The following is a 19,230-nucleotide window of genomic DNA, read 5'->3' on the forward strand; positions in this document are numbered from 1 at the left end:
CCTGTGCAACACAGTAGTACGTCGTTTCTTTTTCTTTTTATTTGAGACGGAATCTCTCACTCTGTAGCCCAGGCTGGAGTACAGTGGTACGATCTCGGCTCATCACAACCTCTGCCGCCGGGGTTCAAGCAATACTCCTGCCTCACCCTCCCTAGTAGCTGGGATTACAGGCAGATGCCACTGTGTCTGGCTCATTTTTGTATTTTTAGTAGAAATGGGGTTTCACTACGTTGGCCAGGCTGGTCTCGAACTCCTGACCTCAAGTGATCCTCCCGCCTTGGCCTCCCAAAAATGCTGGGATTACAGATATGAGCCACCACGCCTAGCCAGAACCTCGTTTCTATAAAAAATAAAAAATTGGCCAAGCGTGGTGGCATGCACCTGTAGTTGTAGCTGCTTAGTTGCCTGAGGTAGGAGGATCACTTGAGCCCAGGAAATCAAGGCTGCGTTGAGCCATGATCATACTGCTGCACTCCAGCTGTAGTGACAGAGTAAGACCCTGTCTCCAAAAAAAAAAAAGTCATTATTTTAACCATTATTTGATGTCTCGATCTCATTTGTAATATGCCAGATAAGTAATCAGTTCACCTAGAATATTTCCATTGACCATTTCCCGAGACAGCATGTTTCACCTTTGGATGATTTTATTATTTATTTATTTATTTATTTATTTGAGACGGAGTTGCGTTCTGTTGCCCAGGCTGGAGTGCAGTGGCAGGATCTCGGCTTACTACAGCCTCCGCCTCCTGAGTTCAAGCGATTCTCCTGCCTCAGCCTCCCAAGTAGCTGGGATTACAGGCATACGCCATCATGCCCGGCTAGTTTTAGTATTTTTAGTGGAGATAAGGTTTTGCCATGTTGGCCAGGCTGGTCTCAAACCCCTGACCTCCGGTGAGCCACCTGCCTCAGCCATCCAAAGTGCTGGGATTACAGATGTGAGCCATCATGCCTGGTCTATTTTATTCTTATAATTAAAAAAAAAAAGTTATGTGGAGACAGAGTCTTGCTGTGTTTCCCAGGCTGGTCTCAAACTCCCAATGTCAAGTGATCCTCTCGCCTCAGCCTCCCAAAGCACTGGGATTATAGGCATGAGCCACTGCACCTGGCATTATTACTTCAACAGATTTTTAAATTTTAACATACCTACTTCCAGAAATAATTTGAGGCTTGGCTTGCAAGCCCCTTGAGTAGCCGGAGTTCAGGTGGCAGCCACCGCTGGTTTTCTCCTAGTACTTGACTCCCTAGTGGCCTGGCATGGGCACTGTTGAGAGAGGGGCTCTTTTGAAGTGGCCTGTGGAGCTCAAGGCAGGGCTGAACCCTCTGCCTGCTCCCCTTCAGGCCGCAGGCCCCTGGATGCTGAGCTGCTGCTGCTTTCTGTCAACACAGACTCTTCTGTGGATGCTACAGGAGCCAGACCTCCCTGGCACCCCCTTCCCCAGGGAGATATGTTCAGAACATAGAAGAATACGGTCATTATTAGAGGCGAAAACAGGTTCTTAGAGTGAAGTGTGTTCCTCGGGGAATCAGCTTCACTCCGCAGCACCTGGCTTCCCTGGTTCTTTCTGGATGAGAAAAAGACCTTTACCCTACACGTGGGAAGTGTATGTGAGCATCTGTTAATTAAAGCTACCATTTGAGAGGAATGTAGCAAATCCTCAATACCTAACTAGCAGAACAGTGAGAATCTTTTGTGGAGTTCACACGTGACCAGATTATGTGACGATACAGGGTAAGGCCGACAGGCCCTGTGTCGTGAAGCTTCTTTGCTTGTCGGGTCCCTCCAGAGGCGGCTGCTGTACACTTTTCCAACTGGGTTCCTGTTGCCTTTCAGCTCCAGCTGCATCTGAGAACACTCAAATGTCTCTTCAGGTCTTTTTAAAAAATTGTGATTAAAGATAACATAGAATGTCTCCTCTTAACTATTCTTACATGTACAGTTCAGTAGTGTTAAATGTGTTCACGTTGTTGTGAAACGGATCTCTAGAATTTTTCATCTTACAAACATGAAACTCTGTCCCCATTGAACAACTCTCCCTTTATCCTCCCCCTAGGCCTTGGCAGCCACTATTCTTAACTTTCTGTCTATGAATTGGCTACTTTAGATATGTCCTATAAATGGAATTATACAGTATTTGTCTTTCTGTAATTGGCTTATTTCATCCAGCATAATGTCATCAAAGTTCATTCATGTTGCGGTATATGACAAGATTTCCTTTCCTTTTAAAGGCTGAATAATATTCTCTGGTACGTATTCACACACACACCCCACAGCTTGTTTATCTGTTCTTCTATTGATGGACACTCGGGTTGCTTCCACCTCTTGGGTATTAAGAATAATGCTGTTAGGGCCGGGTGCAGTGGCTCATGCCTGTAATCCCAGCACTTTAGGAGGCTGAGGTGGGCAGATCACCTGAGGTCAGGAGTTCAAGACCAGCCTGGCCAACATGGTGAAACCCCATCTCTACCCAAAAAAAAAAAAAAAAAGAATACAAAATTAGCCGGGCGTGGTGGCCAGTGCCTGGAGTCCCAGCTACTCGGGAGGCTGAGGCAAGAGAATAGCTTGAACCTGGGAGACGGAGGTTGCAGTGAGCCAAGATTGCACCATTGCACTCCAACCTGGGGGACAAGAGCGAGACTTCTTCTCAAAAAAAAAAAAAAAATAGTGCTGCAGTGAACGTGGGTGTGCAAGTATCTCTTTAAGGCCTTGCTTTCTGTTCTTTTGGATGTATACCAGGAAGTATTGCTGGATCATATGGTAGCTCTATTTTTAATTTTTTGAGGAATTGCCAAGCTGTTTTACAAAGTGGTTGTACCATTTTCCATTCCCACCAGCAGTACTTAAGCGTTCCAGTTTCTCTACTTCCTTGCCAATGCTTGTTATTTTCTCTCTGTGTGTTTTTAAAATATTAGCCATTTTGATGGGTTTGAAGTGATATCTTGTCATAGTTTTGATTTGTATTTCTCTGATGTCTTCAGGTTCATTTTTATATAACTTGTAAGACCTTGAACCTTTCTGATGTCACAAACATTTCTTTTCTGCTCATCCAATCAACAGCTGTGTCCCCCACTATGGTAGATTTCCCAAATGAAATGTCTGGTTTGAGTGAAGAAGAGTGGGGAAAAAATTTAAAAAGAAGAAGAAAAAAATACATCTAGAACTGAGGTTGAGCAAAATATGCTAATTTTTAGTGGAACTCAAAAAATAGTGAGTTTCCCCCAGCAGTTTTATGTGTATAGTTCAGTAGTGTTAAGTATGTTTACATTGTTGTGAGATGTAAGAAGCATGTGTGTTTACAAGTTCCTATTGATGGTGTACACATTTTCTCATCTTGTTGATTCTGCTTTGATCATAGTTTATAGAACATCACTAATATTTTGTGACTGTAAGTTTTAATAGTGGATTCTTTTATGTGTGGGTATTATTTTAAGCTCAGGGACCATTTCCAGGTACAGAATATGAGTCATGAGTTAGGAAGGATGATAGAGGTGATTATGATGACAGCAAAGGTTTGTGGTTTCAGATCTACAAATAGAGACCTTAGAACAAACTGTAGATGGGCCTTTTGACTTGTGGATTCTGCCAAGCCATGTTAAGAAAATATCTTTTCTCTAAGCCATAACATTTCACAAGAGTCTGCGCTCACCTCAGTCACACAGTCAGAGAACTCTTGGTCACCGCACTTCTCGTGGCAAGGCCTTCTCAGGAATGGTCACAGGGCTTACTTGGGACCTTGGCAGAGGCAAGCGTGGGGGTGAGCCTGGCCCCATAGCACTGCCCCAGGAGGATCTGTTCACCTTTGTGGCAGTCATTAACAAGCATGCGGGTCTCTGGCCACCTTCCCCAAATTCTTCCAAGAGGTGGCTGTATTCAGCTGCTTGTGCTTTGTTTTGGCAACCCCCACCCACAGCTGCTAACAGACTGTCCCTTGCCTGTGTCCAGGAGGAACAGAAGAGCCAGCCTTGAGGAGGTAGATGCTCATTGTAGGGCTTATTAGAAAAATTCTGAGTTTACTTGAAATGTAACCGGCACCTTCCAGCATCAGGCAGTATTCAGAGACAGTTTTTGATCACATGACATAGTGAACATTTTTGTAATATTCAGATTTGAGGATTCCTTACCAATCAACATCTTTGACATATGTGTAACCAAACACTGTTACATTATTTGTTCTCTATACGTTTCCATCTTATGTTAGAAAATTTGCTTATAAACAGATAAAACAAGTAATTTTTAAAAATGACAATTTTGCAGGAAAATTATCTGTAAACGTTTTTCTATTTTTTTTTTTTTCTGAGACAGGGTCTCTTTCTGTCGCTTAGGCTAAATACAGTGGTGCAATCTCAGCTCACTGCAGCCTCTACCTCCAGGGCTCAGATGGTCCTTCCACCTCAGCCTCCCGGGTAGCTGGGACTACAGGCACATGTCACCACGCCCAGCTAATTTTTGTATTTTTAGTAGAGACAGGGTTTCACCATGTTGTCCAGGCTCATCTTGAACTCCTGGGCTCAAATGATCTGCCTACCTTGACCTTCCAAAGTGCTGGGATTACAAGTGTGAGCTACCATGCTCGGCCATGTAAACTCACTTTTTTTTTTTTTTTTTTTTTTGAGATGGAGTCTCGCTCTATTGCCCAGGTTGGAGTGCAGTGGCACAATCTCGGCTCACTCCAACCTCTGCCTCCCGGGTTCAAGCAATTCTCCTGCCTCAGCCTCTGGAGTAGCTGGGATTACAGGCATGTACCACCACGCCTGGCTAGTTTTTGTATTTTTAGTAGAGACGGGGTTTCACCATGTTGGTTAGGCTGAACTCCTGACCTCATGATCCACGCGCCTTGGTCTCCCAAAGTGCTGGGATTACAGGTGTGAGCCACTGCACCCATGAACTCATTTTTAGAAGTATAAAAGAACAAAGGCCAATAATGGTGGTAAGTAACAATGGTATTGGGTGGGGAAGTGGGGATTCTTTATTTATTTATTTTTTTGTTGAGACGGAGTCTTGCTCTGTCGCCCAGGCTGGAGTGCTGTGGCTGGATCTCAGCTCACTGCAAGCTCTGTCTCCCGGGTTTACGCCATTCTCCTGCCTCAGCCTCCCGAGTAGCTGGGACTACAGGCGCCCGCCACCTCGCCTGGCTAGTTTTTTGTATTTTTTTAGTAGAGACAGGGTTTCACTGTGTTCGCCAGGATGGTCTCGATCTCCTGACCTTGTGATCCGCCTGTCTCGGCCTCCCAAAGTGCTGGGATTACAGGCTTGAGCCACCGCGCCCGGCCGGAATTGGGGATTCTATAGAAAATCCAATCTCAGAAACACTGTTGCAGTTGAGCATAAAATGTAAGTCCAAATATCTTGGGCATTCGATACAAAAAGAACAGTAGCAGCTGCATTGTTTTAGACTCTTAGGAAGTTCTTTCACTTCTGCCTTTTACTTAAATCCACAAAATTATGCCACAGGTATTTGTGACAGGTGAATTATCTTCCTTGTGAGACAGGTGACGTGATAATTGCCACTTCCTTTCTCCAGAATTCTTTCAACTAGTGCATGCTAAATCATGACGCTGTCGTTGTCCCAGGTCAAACGGCACTGAGCTGGTGCTCCTTCCTCCACCTCCAGCCTTCTCTGTCGCTGCAGCTGCAGCTGGCAGGCATGGACAGTCACCTTATGGTATATTGGGGTCTTCCTTCAGCTCCATCTCAGCCTGGTGTGCTTCTAGCAGTGGGGCAAGTGGCAGTGCTATTGCCTAGGCCCAGGATTGACTGGGTCAGTGTGTGTGGGCTCCTGGCCACTCCAGGACGTGGAGCAATGCTGTCAGCAACCTTCCGTGCATGTGAGGTTTGTTCCTGGGAGGCCCGGCTAGACTCGGTCTGGATAGTTTTTGTCAGTTGCATGCTGTGGGTCAGCAGGTCCAAAGGGTGACTTCAGTATATTTACGTGTCCGTGAGTTCTCTGGCCCCAAGTCTTTGTTCTATGCCTGATTCTTTCTGTTTCAAAGACCTTAAATGTTTTGTGTGTTCTTCATAGTGCCCAGATTAGATATTGCAAAGGTGTGGGAAACCAGGATTGGTCTGCAGGAATCGCAGGCTCAGGAGCTTGAATCCTGTGGGATCTCTGTTTTTCTATCCTTTACCTCTGAAAAGGAGTATGTGGGAAATCTGTGGTGTTGTGAGTTGTGAGAATTTTGGGTGTTGAAATTTACAACGAGGTGTAGTCTGATGTCTTCTCCACAGAAGGATCTTGTTGCTGCATTTGACGACGGAGACCAGAAGGTGTTCTTCAGTCTGTGGGAGGAGCACATTCCCAGTTCCGTCCGAGATGGGGACTCCTTTGCCCAGAAGCTGGAATTCTATCTCCACATCCATTTTGCCATCTATCTTCTGAAGCACTCTGTGGGGAGACCGGTGGGTTTACCTGGTGTTGCGGGTGGGTCTGAATGGTGTGTTAAGGAACAGTGTTTGCTGTCATTGTCCACATGGGTGTGGATTTTATATGTGGCTGTTTTGTTATATTGCTTACAAGGTACAGGCATCCTCTGTCCTGAGGAGTGATTTTCTACCATATTCCCAGCAGCTTATATTCTAATTTTTATGGAGATTTAATAATTTCTGTAATCAAAGCTATATTGTTTTCCTAAATACCTCAAGTTTTTGAAACCTCATCAAAATTAAGTTTATTTGGCAATTTCGTCTGTAGACATGTATGTCTAAGAGAATCCATATTTCAGCTGCATATTAGACCCTATATTAGAACATAAAATTATTTACATATTTATTGTAGAGAAAGGGTCTTGCTATGTTGCCCAGGCTGGTCTTGAACTCCTGGGCTCAAACAGTCCTCTCACCTTGGCCTCCCAAAGTGCTGGGATTACAGGCATGAGCCACTGTGTCTGGCCAGAACACACATTTAAACTTAAGTCGTGGAAAAGGGTACGTCTCTTTGTGGAAAGTCCTTTTGAGTGATAGGTTGAATTTAGTGTCTGCAGTCCTTTCCCAGATGGGGCTGGAGATGGGAAGAGAGGAGAGGGCTGAAGTGTCAAGCTGCTGGGGTGGCTGAGCTTTGATGACAGAAGGGCAACAGAGGCGAGCTGGCATTTGACCCCATGCATTAATTACTGCCCTGTGGACCAATGTGAACGCATGAGAATGTCAGAACACCAAAGGTGGGGACAGTGGTGGAGGGAGCAGCGGGACCGTACATCGTAGTAGTTGTTGGAAGGCTGTTCCTCAGGTTATTACTCTTCCAGGGAAGATCACAGGAGATTTTCATTTTCTGTTTGTATTTCTGTTTCTTTTACGTCTGGGGGTCAAAAGAGGGCCTCCTAGTATAGGTCAACTGAGATGTGTTTGTAAGAACAGGTTAGTCTGTGTACGAGACTGTGAAGGCCATGACTGGTAGAGCCAGTGTGGGAGCAAAGCCCCACATTCACCAACTCTGGTTTTCTCATTGAGGGCCAAGAGGAGGTAGAACCCTGAGAGGGGAACTAACTTGCCTGGGATACACATGGAATAGTGACACGGAGCGAGCCCAGGCCTTAGCACAAGAAAGGAAAGGAGCGAGATGGAAGCTTCTGTTTCCAAACACCATAAAGAAATGCCTGTTAACCTTTAGAAACCGCTCCTGCTGGAGGCATGGGAATGCAGACAGATACTTATTTATATCTGAAAAGTAGAAGCCATGTGTCTGTCTAATAATGAGGAAACTAGTTAAATAAATGTGATAGACAAGATGAGGTTTTGTCCTGCCATTGAAAATGTTTATGAAGAATTTTAAGGATGTGAGAAAATGGCAATAATAAAGTTAAAAAGCAGCATATTGAACTGTATATACAGTTCTCTGATCTTCCTAAGTTTCATTAAGGGGGAAATTTAGGGTGGATGGTAGAATTCTAGAGACAACGCACCTGCCAGGCTAGATAGGGGATGCCAGCGACATGACTGGGACAGAAGGAGCCTCAGAGAGAGGATAGGGTGAGCAGATGGACTGGGCATTGAGCTGGAGACCTCAAACAAATGCTTTCCCTTCCTCCAGGACAAAGAGGAGCTGGATGAAAAGATTTCTTACTTCAAAACCTACCTGGAGACCAAAGGGGCAGCCTTGAGCCAGACCACAGAGTTTCTTCCTTTCTATGCCCTTCCTTTTGTTCCCAACCCTATGGTGCACCCGTCATTTAAAGAACTCTTCCAGGCAAGTGCCAGCTTTTAACTCTTGTGTCAGGTCCTGGGTGACATTGTGGTTTTATCTTCTATAAGCTGGGGGTTTCTGAATGATGCTTTAAAAAACTAAAATTTGCTTCTGTTATTATTTTTAGTTATAGCCATAATTTTTTAGTCAGTCTTCTATTAGATGGTTAGTTAGGTTTGGTTTTTGCCATCCTGTACTAGCAGTGGTTTGCGACTTGTACATACATTAAATCTGGAAGAGTTACAGTAATTAACACTTTGTAATAGCAAAAACTAGGAACAACCCAATTGTACACCAACAGGAGCATGCATAAATACATTGTGTTATATTCACACAATGGAATATTATACATCAATGAGAATGAATGAACTAAATCACACAATGATGAAATCTTAAGCTGGATACAAGAGAGGACAAGCTATGTGATTCCCTTTACATATACATCAAAGCAAACAAAAGTAGTTTTTAGGCATATGTGTACCAGTGTTAAAATGTTACAGAAAGTTGGCCGGGCGCGGTGGCTCACACCTGTAATCCCAGTACTTTGGGAGGCCGAGGTGGGTGGATCACTGGAGGCCAGGAGTTCGAGACCAGTCTGGCCAACATAGGGAGACCCCATCTCTACTAAAAGTACAAAAATTAACTGGGTGTGGTGGCATGCACCTGTAATTCCAGCTACTCAGGAGGCTGAGGCAGAAGAATTGTTCAAACCCGGGAGGTGAAGGTTGCAGTGAACCAAGAGTGCCACTGCACTCCATCCTGGGCAATAGAGCAAGACCTTGTCTCAAAAAAAAAAATTACAGCAAGCAAGGATTCTCACCTGCTCGAATGGCAACTTTAAACTTTTTACATTCTCACACATAGAATTGACTTTTTAGGATGTATAGTTCCATGAATTTTAACACGAGTATGTTTTGTTTGTTTAAATGGTTTATTTTTGAGATAGTCTCGCTCTGTCGCCCAGGCTGGAGTATAGTGTCGCAATCTCGGCTCACTGCAACCTCTGTCTCCCGGGTTCAAGCGATTCTCTTGCCTCAGCCTCCTGAGTAGCTGGGGCTACAGGTGCGCACCACCACGGCTGGCTAATTGTTGTATTTTTAGTAGGGATGGGGTTTCACCATGTTGGCCAGGATGGTCTTGAACTCCTGACCTCAGGTGATCCACTTGCCTTGGCCTCCCAAAGTGCTAGGATTACAGGCGTGAGCCACTGCGCCTGGCCTTGTTTGTTTGTGTTTTGGAGACAGAGTCTCATTCTGTCACCCAGGTCACTCTGTCACTCAGCAGCAACTGATGCAATTCTTCCAAAACCTAGTACATTTCAGCATCCCGTTCAGTTATAATTCTGTAAAACAACTTTCATCCCTCCTGAATAGTAACTGCTAAACTGAAGGCTACTTAGTTGACTGCTTTCATTAAAGCAGGCCTTTTGTAGAGTAGCCCAAGTTGAAGTTTTTGCTGTTTTTTCTTGATCATTCTAGATTTACCTACTTCCTCTCCCAGAAAGTTGAAGAAATAAACATTAAGAAGGTGGTTAAATTTGGAAGGGTTCAGATGTCTTGGAGGATTAAAACAAAGAAAATAATAAAAATAAATTTAAAAAAATTAAAAATTAAATTTAAAGATTTCTTTTTTTTTTTTTTTTTTTTTTTTGAGACGGAGTCTCACTCTGTAGCCCGGGCTGGAGTGCAGTGGCCAGATCTCAGCTCACTGCAAGCTCCGCCTCCCAGGTTTACGCCATTCTCTTGCCTCAGCCTCCCGAGTAGCTGGGACTACAGGCGCCCGCCACCTCGCCCAGCTAGTTTTTTGTATTTTTTAGTAGAGACGGGGTTTCACGGTGTTCGCCAGGATGGTCTCGATCTCCTGACCTCGTGATCCACCCGTCTCGGCCTCCCAAAGTGTTGGGATTACAGGCTTGAGCCACCGCGCCCGGCCTTAAATTTAAAGATTTCTAAAAATAAATAATCTTGGAAGGGGATGGTAGATTTTCTCACAGTGAGACTTCCGTTCCTGAGTATTCTGTTCATGACTATTCTGGCATAGCAGCATGGATAAAGCTTGGGTCCAGGTGGCAGCAGAGCTGGCAGAATCAGGGATGGGGCCTAGCAGAGGCTGCAGCTGGCAGCTTGACTCACTCAGGTTTGGTGTTCCAAGATGGAGTTCAGCTTCTGGTGGTTTAAGGAATTTAATGACCATCTGTATTCGTGGAGATTGATTTTATTCCATTTTTTTCTTTTGTTAGTCTACATATGTTCTTTTAATGGTAACATAGATATTTTTAGTATGTATACATAATAAAGTCAATTTTTTTTTTTTTTTTTGAGATGGAGTTTCACTCTTGTCGCCCGAGCTAGAGTGTAATGGCTCGATCTTGGCTCACTGCAACCTCCACCTCCTGGGTTCAAGAGATTCTCCTGCCTCAGGCTCCCGAGTAGCTGGGATTATAGGCACGTGCCATCATGCCTGGCTAATTTTTGTATTTTTAGTAGAGATGGGGTTTCACCATGTTGACCAGGCTGGTCTCGAACTCCTGACCTCAGATGATCCGCCTGCCTCAGCCTCTTAAAGTGCTAGGATTACATGTATAAGCCACCACGCCCAGCCATAAAGTCTAAATTTAATCTTTATTTTCTTCCAGAACATTCAGGGAACTCAGAATGCATTAACTTCATTCATCCCCTTTGCAATTTATGTGCTTTTTTTTTTTTTTTTCTGCCAAGTATCTTAGTTATATATTTTAAATGTACAAATTAGGAAGTTTTACTATTTTATGCAATCAGTGTGTGTAGATTTTCCCTTATAGCTACTAGTATTTTTGTTCATCATTCCATCTTGTGTCAATGACCTTCCATCTGGGATAGTTGTCTCCTCTTATTTAAGTACATGTCTTTAAAACCCCCTTTCCTTGAAGATCTCTTCTTTCAGTTCTTGTTTGACTGCAGTGTCTTTATTGCTTTCTCAGGTAGGATTTAGAATACTAGGTTTACAGTTATTTTCTCTTAGTACATTGACGATACAAAGCTTAGCTAGATTGCACCATCTCCTAGCTCGCATTGCTGCTGTTTTGAAGTTGGCTGTCAGTCTAATTGCTGTTCCTTTGTAGGTGATCCATCTCTTTTCTCTGGCCTCTGGGATTGTATCATTTCCCTACAGTGTTTCTAGGGATAGATTTCTATTTTTACTTGGGATTTGTTGGGTTTCCTGGATGTGAAGTTTTGTGTCTTTCAACAACTCTGAAAAATGCTCAATTTGTATCTCTGTATATTACCATTCTCTTTATTATCTCCTAGATATCTGACTAAATGTATATGAGACTTATTATATTCTCCATGTCTTTTTTATTTAAAAAATTATAAAATACACATAACATAAAATTTACCATTTTGACTTTTTTTTTTTTTTTAAAGAGATGGAGTCTCTTAAAACTCTATCCCTCAGGCTGAAGTGCATGATTATAGCTCGCTACAGCCTTGACCTCCTTGGCTCAAGTGATCCTCCCACTTCAACCTCCCGAGTAGCTAGACTATAGGCATGCACTGCCACCATTCGAGGGTTCAGCTGAGTGGTGCTAAGAACGTGCACATCATTGTGCTCGCCATACATTTTAATATCTTATATTTTCCTTCTCTTAATCTCCCTGGCTGTATTCTGGGTGATCTCTTCCCATCTGCCTTCCAGTTCACAAACTCACCCTCCAGCTATGTATGTTTAGTCCGTTCTTTAACCTTTTCATTGAATTTGTAATTTCAGTTAACTCTTTATTAGAAGTTTTTTTTTGTTGTTGTTTATTCAAATTTGCTGGGACATTTTTATAGTCTCTCATTCCTTCCTCTCTTTTATTTCTTTAACATATTAAAAATTTAGGCCAGGTGTGGTGGCTCACGCCTCTAATCCTAGCACTTTGGGAGGCCAAGGTGGGCGGATCACCTGAGGTCAGGAGTTCCAGACTAGCCTGGCCAACATGGTGAAACCCCGTCTCTACTAAAAATACAAAAATTAGCCAGGCATGGTAGCTAATGCCTGTTATCCCAGCTCCGCCGGAGGCTGAGGCAGGAGAATCTCTTGAACTCGGGAGGCAGAGGTTGGGGTGAGCCAAGATTGTGCCACTGCGCTCCAGCCTGGGTGACAGAGCAAGACTCCGTCTCAAAAAAAAACTCCTTGGCTTCCTTGCTCTAATTTTCCTTCTAATTTTCCTTCTATCTCTGACCATCTCTTCATTTAACAAACTGAGCCACCACGCCCAGCTCGGAAATGTTCTTCTTCTCAGAGTTGAAAGCACAGAAAAAGTAAGAATGGTCAAGAAAAAATATAAGTGACTCATGTCCAGAGAGGCTTTATTTCAGTCTCATCCCTGTCATTACCAGAGCATCATAAAGTAAGTAATTACATTGAAAACACATATTTGTTGGTTATACAAAATAGTAGTCAACAACAGAGCAATCTAACTGGAAGTCTGCATGTCCCAAGCATTTCGTTTTGTTTTTTGAGATGTAGCAGTCCTTTCCTGAGATTCTTCTCTGTGTGGTTGAGCATAGACTACCTTGAGTTGTAGCACTCGGGTGATTTCCCTAGGGCTGCCCTAACAAAGTACCACAGGCCAGATGCCTTGAGACAGCAGACATTCATTGTCTTACAGTTCTGGAGGCTACAAATCTGAAATCAAGGTGTTGGCCGGCTATGCTGTCCCTGAATCCTAGGGGAGGATCCCTCCTTTCCCCTCCCAGCTTCTGGTAGCCCCAGGGGTTCTGTGACTGTGGCAGCATCATTCCAGTCTCTGTCTCCATCATCATGTGGCGGTCTTCCTTCTGTGTCTGTGTCTAAATTTTCTTCTTCTTGTAGGACACCAGTCATATTGGATTAAGGACCCACCCTACTCCAGTGTGACCTTTATCTTAACTTTAATTACATCGGCAATGACCCCATTCCCAACGACCTCATGTTCTGAGGTACCAGGGGTTAGGATTTCAGCATGTATTTTGAGGGAACACAGTTCAATCCATAATGACACACATGTTTAAGTTATCATGCAGTATAAGGGAATTACACAATTTTTTAAAAATATAAGAACTCTGTGATTGGGCATGGTGGCTCTTGCCTGTAATCCCAGCACTTTGGAAGCCTAAGGCAGGTGGATAACTTGAGGTCAGGAGTTCGAGACCAGCCTGGCCAACATGGTGAAACCCCGTCTCTACCAAAAAAAAAAAATACAAAAATTAGCCAGGCTTGGTGACGCTCGCCTGTAATCCCTGCTACTCAGGAGGCTGAGGCAGGAGAGTCGCTTGAACCTTGAGCCACTGCACTCCAGCGTGGGTGACATAGCAAGACTCTGTCTCAAAAAAAAAAAAAAAAAAAGGAACTTTCTGCTCATCTGGCAGTATTTTTTCCAGAAATCAGATGACATACTGGCTAGAATGATTGGGTGGGGGTGGGAGGCGTGGAGGAGGTTACAGAGCTGGAGAGGCAGACAGTGGAGAAGGATGGAAAGGTCCAAGGGCCATGGGGCAGCATCCAAAAGGATGGTGGGTATGCATTTTTAGTGGCTTAGCTGCTTTTTTTGTGGAACTTCTTGGTTTGGGTAGAAGATATTTCTGTATAAAGAGTATAAGGAAAATTGTCCTGAGACAAAGATAGTTACTTGTTATGTTTTTTTCTTATTTAAGTCATTAATTTTTTCTTCTTAATAAGCATTATTTGAGATAAATAATTTATTTTTAAAGGATAAATCATGTTAAGACTATATCATAATTCTTGACATGATGGGGTATTTGTGGCAGAAAATAGCTTCTGTCCTTTTTTCTTATCTAGATGAGGCTTGTGGAAATGAGTCCCTTTCTTGGGGAAAGTCTCAGTAACTTAGTGATAATTGTTTATGTTATGCCTCCCAGTGCTGTGCGTGCCTAGACTGTACTGAACTATTTTTGGTATGCAGCCTAATAAGGTTCCTTGTCACGATTGTGTTTAAATCACGTGAAATATTCAAATCATGTTCAGGGTTATTTTTTCCCTGTTTATGAAAGAACTCTATTTTTTCTTCCTACTGTGGACACTTGAATCTTCTATAAATGAGTTGGTCAGATGTCCTAAACCTGTTTTTCACAGCCTCACATCACTGGCAAGACATTTTGCTTTTGGTTTCAATCACTGTGCAGGGTTTTTTGGCCTAATGACCTCAACTTGATGATACTGTTGGTACTTAGTAATCTAATGTTTGTGTTTTTGTTCCCTTGTTTTTTTCTTTAGGATTCCTGGACTCCAGAGTTAAAGTTGAAGTTGGAAAAGTTTCTAGCTTTAATATTTAAAGCCAGCAACACGCCAAAGCTTTTAACAATTTATGTATCCTTTTGAAGCAAATAGAGACCACCTATGGTTTTAGAGCAGATTTTATTTAGAGTAGCACACTGGCTTAGGTTGCCTCATTAAATAGGGATAATTAATAGTGTTGCTTTCATATTTACAAGATCAAAGAATCATTAGTGGCAGGGCCTATAGAGATCAACTTCTCTATCATTAGGTCTCTGAGACTTTCTTTTTGGCGAGGTCTTATTTTGATGTCATGTGGCTAGAAGCTGTCTTGGTAGAAAAGAAAGTTTGTCTTCTTGTAAAAGAACTCCTTGGGATAATTGTCCATTTGCAAAATATCACTTAACCACTTTTAAGGCCTTCAGGCCATGGCATATGGATCAGGTAACAATCTAACTTGTCATTCAAATTGGGATTTCTTTTTAAATAACTTTATTGAGGTGTAAAATCTACCCATGGTAGGTGTACAATTTAATGCTTTTTGGCAAATGTACAGAGCTGTGCAGTATCACCACAGTCCAGTTCAAACTGGGACACTTTTGAGAGTAAAATGGGGCACTAACTGGACAAAGTGCCAGGGTGACAGGTGTAAATAGAGCCCGTTTCAGGAAGAGCAGAACATGAGGTCACCCAACCCATGGAAGACTCGTTTCCCAAAGGTTATTAGTCTCTAAAGACAAGTGTCTCCTTTTATTCGGAAGAAAAATGTATCCAAAGTTATTTCATAACAAGAATATAATGTTTTGAATCATAAAATTGGTGATTGTTTTGTTTTATTTCATGAAAAATATAGGCTACTTTGCCACATAATACCTTCTGCTTCGTTTCTAACTCCAAAGCATTTGACTTTCTTGACCTAATTGAGGTTTTTTTGTCACTAGGATTCTATGCTGCTTTTCTTCTTGAGCTTCCTAAGCCTTCCCTGTTGCCCGTCTTTAGATTCCTTAGCCTGGCCTGAGCCAAACAGACTGATCTACAGCTCTCCTCTCTGCCTTTGTATCCTTAAGGCTTTTGTTTAAATTCTTCTCTTTACCTACATACCATGATGTTGGCGTATCCAATCCTTTTTCTTCCTAGAGTTTCATATACAGTGGTTTTCAATGAAACTAGAACTTTTTCAATTTGACTTATAATTATTTGAACATGCCTTTAAAAAGTGTTTCTCGGCTTAATTTTTTTTTTTTTTTTGATACTGCTCCTCTTGGAGCAGGGCTACCCCATAGGCAGTGTGCCCAGAGTAGCTCAGCTTAATAATTATGGGTGCCAATATGTTAAGAATCTAATCAAAATGATTTACATGGTAAATCATATTAGTTATATTAATAATATATTAGTATATTCAAAACAGTAGCTTACTGGGCCCTGTGACTCACGCCTACAATCCCAGCACTTTGGGAGGCTAAGGCGGGAGGATCACTTGAGCCCAGGAGTTTGAGCCCAGCGTGGGCAGCATGGCGAAATCCCATCTCTGCAAAAAGTACAAAAAGTTAGCTGAGCCTGGTAGCGTCCACATGACTGTGGTCCCAGCTATTTGGGGGAGACTGAAGTGGGCAAATCACCTGAGCCCGGGAAGTTGAGGCTGCATTGAGCTGTGATCGTGCCATTGAACTTCAGCCTGGGCAACATAGTGACACCCTGTCTCAAAAAAATAAGAATAAAAAAAAATCATAGTACCTATTTTATAGGAAGATTATGAAGATTGAGTTAATACATATAACTTGTATGAAACAGTCCAGTATATAGTAAGTGCTTGATAACTGTTAGCTATTGGCATTAGAGTTTTTAAGTACTTGTCACCTTTCATCCTGTTCTACATGCTTTGAAGCATATGCTGAAATATAGCAGGTCACTATAAATAACATTCTAATATTTTCCTTGTTACATGAAAATATTTGCAGTTCAGTTCAATACATTAAGCTTCTGCTATGAGTCAAATATTGCTCTAGGATTTAGGGATATAAAGAAAAGGCCATGGTGTAATTCTCTTAGCCAAATTGGAGCTTTGGACAATAAAATGGAGTCTGTGAGGCAAACACAGGAGGGATGGGAATTACAGGTAGAGGAAACAGCCTGTGCAAAGGCACTGAGACAGTACCTGGGAAACTAAAATAATTTAATATTGCTGGAGCAGAGTATTGACGTAGGCAAACTCAGAGACTAGGCAAGGCCTAGGTCATAAAGGTTTATGCAAAGTCCTATAAGGAATAAGGAGCCTTTGAAGCCTTTTAAGCAGGAGAATAGTTGTGTTGCAAAAAATCACTTTTTACTTCCTGATTATAAAATCAACTGTATTACTTATACAAAGTTTGGAAAGTACAGAAATGTATTTGATACAGACATACCCCCAAATTGTAATAAATGTAGGTAAATGTATGTGTGCGTATATTTCTATGTATTTTTATCAAAGGAAGAGAACATCGTCCCATATCATTAAATAGCCTTCAAAAGCAGGTTGAGTTCCCTCAGAGGTTTAAACAGAGTTACCACATGACCCAGGAATTGGAGTCCTAGCTATATACCCAAGAGAAATGAAAACATACATATGTCCACACAACAATGTGTACACAAATGTTCATAGTAACATTCATAATAACCAAAAAATGCAAACAACCCAAATGTCTATCGTCTTATGAATGGATAAACAAACAGTGGTGTTACCCAAATGATGGAATATCATTTGATATTATCCAGCTGTAAAAAGGAATGAAGCACTGATTCATGCTGTAACATGAATGATCCTTGAAAGTGTTATGCTCACTGAAAGAAGCCAGTGGCAGGGACCAGGTATTATATGACTCTATTCATAACATGTCCAAAAGAGGCAAATCTGGAAAGACAGAAAGTAAATCAGTGGTTGCCAGGGGCTGGGGAGAGCAGGGAAAATGGGAGTAACTGCCAGTGAGTACAGGGTTTCTTTTGGAGGATGATGAAAATGTTCCAAAATTGATTGTAGTGATGGTTGCACAACTCTGAAAACACTGAAAACCACTGAAATATTTATTTGTTTATTTATTGAGTCAGAGTTTTGCTCTTGTCCCCCAGGCTGGAGTGAAATGGCACGATCTCGGCTCACTGCAAACTCCACCTCCTGGGTTCAAGTGATTCTCCTGCCTCAGCCTCCCAAGTAACTGGGATTACAGGCACCTGCCACCACACCTGGCTAATTTTTGCATTTTTTCTTTTTTTGAGACGGAGTCTCACTCTGTAGCCCAGGCTGGAGTGCAGTGGCGCGATATCCACTCATTGCAAGCTTCGCCTCCCAGGTTCACGCCATTCTCCTGCCTCAGCCTCCTGAGTAGCTGGGGCGACAGGCTCCTGCCACCACGCCTGGCTAATTTTTTTTTTTTTTTCCCAGTGCAGATGGGTTTTCGCCATGTTAGCCAGGATGGTCTCAGTCTCCTGACCTTGTGATCCATCAGCCTCAGCCTCCCAAAGTGTTGGGATTACAGGCGTGAGCCACTGTGCCCGGCTAATTTTTTGTATTTTTGTAGAGACGGGGTTTCACCATGTTAGCCAGGATGGTCTCAATCTCCTGACCTGGTAATCCACCCGCCTCGGCCTCCCAAAGTGCTGGGATTACAGGCGTGAGCCACCACGCCTGGCCTGAAAGGTACACTTTAAATAGGTGAATTGTACAGTATGTGAATAAAGCTGTTACCAAAAAATTGAGGAAAAGTTTAAGACAAATTAAGGGAAAAGAAACATGTTAAGTAACTGCCTTCAGTCATGCAGCCAGACATGTGGGAGCTGAGATTTGAACCCAGGCAGTCTGGCTCCAGTGTCCGTGGTCTTAGCAACACTGTGCTATGCTGTTTTCACCTCAATATCAGTTTCCTTAGGATCAAGCTTTCAATTGAAGTTAGAGTTGAAGTATGTATAAAATCACATTTCCATTTTTAGTAGAATGGCTTGGTAGCAGTCGGGAAGGCCTTTGGAAGGGGATAGGAAGGGGATAGGAGGCTTTTGAAATAGTGCAAGACTTGAATTCAGACAGTGATAATTGAGATGGGGAGAAGAGGACTTGTTTGGGAGTGAGTCCGGTGAGTATGGAGAAGTTGCTTAGCTATTTATAGCAACAGGTGGAGCTGGCCCTCCCGGCCCGAGAACTCTGTTTCACCATGCTGAGGTGCTTTCTCACATTGGCCACAGGAAGTCCGATACCCCAAGTACTGTTCCCTGAATGCCTGTTTTCCTGAACTTCTTTTTCATCCCAGAAGGAGAATGGACAAAGTAACAAAGGTAAATCATCTAGATTTAAATTTGTCTAAAAACAACTTTACCAGTTCAGGTTTTAAGTAGTAAAATCGGTGCAAAGATGGAGAGAATTCATGATTTTGGCTTTAAGAGTTTAAATATTTATGAAAGGCTTTGCAGTCATATTGATCTGCAGTTCCTTGAGGCCCATTTTCAGGAGGGCCAGTATTGTTATCTTCGCCTTATATATCAGATAGCTAAGCCTTGCGGAAATGAAGAGAATCCAATAATGTCCCAAAGGGAAGTAACTGCAACAGCAACACATTTTCCCTAGAAGGCATAGGGCGGCATGGATAAGGAGAGAATTCTTTTAATTTAATTAATGTTAATTATTTTAATATGTTTAACTTTTACCTTGAACTAGTCAACTGGGGTCTTTGAAGACATATGGAGTGCCCATTCTTATCAAGCATTTTCCATTCCAAAGTAGGAATTCCAGCCTTCAGTTTGTAGCATAAAGTGTTATTTTTCCATGGTCAATCATTTTTACCAGAACTATTCACTT

General features: G+C 42.6%; 1 protein-coding gene across 25 annotated transcripts in view; it reads left to right on the forward strand.

The window, feature by feature from the left end:
* LOC105473938 (armadillo repeat containing 9) overlaps positions 1 to 19,230 on the forward strand; it is a 183,919-nt gene that overhangs the window by 11,174 nt on the left and 153,515 nt on the right. For 21 of the 25 annotated variants that reach the window (XR_003016277.2, XR_011610113.1, XR_982588.2 and 18 more), the window contains 4 exons: positions 6,224 to 6,394; positions 8,022 to 8,177; positions 14,412 to 14,504; positions 18,686 to 18,710. Coding sequence is in view for 17 of the 25 variants with exons in the window: in XM_071073523.1 (XP_070929624.1) it covers positions 6,224 to 6,394; positions 8,022 to 8,177; positions 14,412 to 14,504; positions 18,686 to 18,710 (445 nt within the window). In the remaining 8 variants the exon portion in view is untranslated. Of the gene's footprint in view, positions 1 to 6,204; positions 6,395 to 8,021; positions 8,178 to 12,213; positions 12,547 to 14,411; positions 14,505 to 18,685; positions 18,711 to 19,230 lie in introns of those variants that run through there. The other 4 variants (XM_011728160.2, XM_071073524.1, XM_011728172.2 and 1 more) reach the window with 4 other exon arrangements.

Source organism: Macaca nemestrina, chromosome 11 (assembly GCF_043159975.1).
Source record: "Macaca nemestrina isolate mMacNem1 chromosome 11, mMacNem.hap1, whole genome shotgun sequence".
Lineage (NCBI taxonomy): Eukaryota > Metazoa > Chordata > Mammalia > Primates > Cercopithecidae > Macaca > Macaca nemestrina.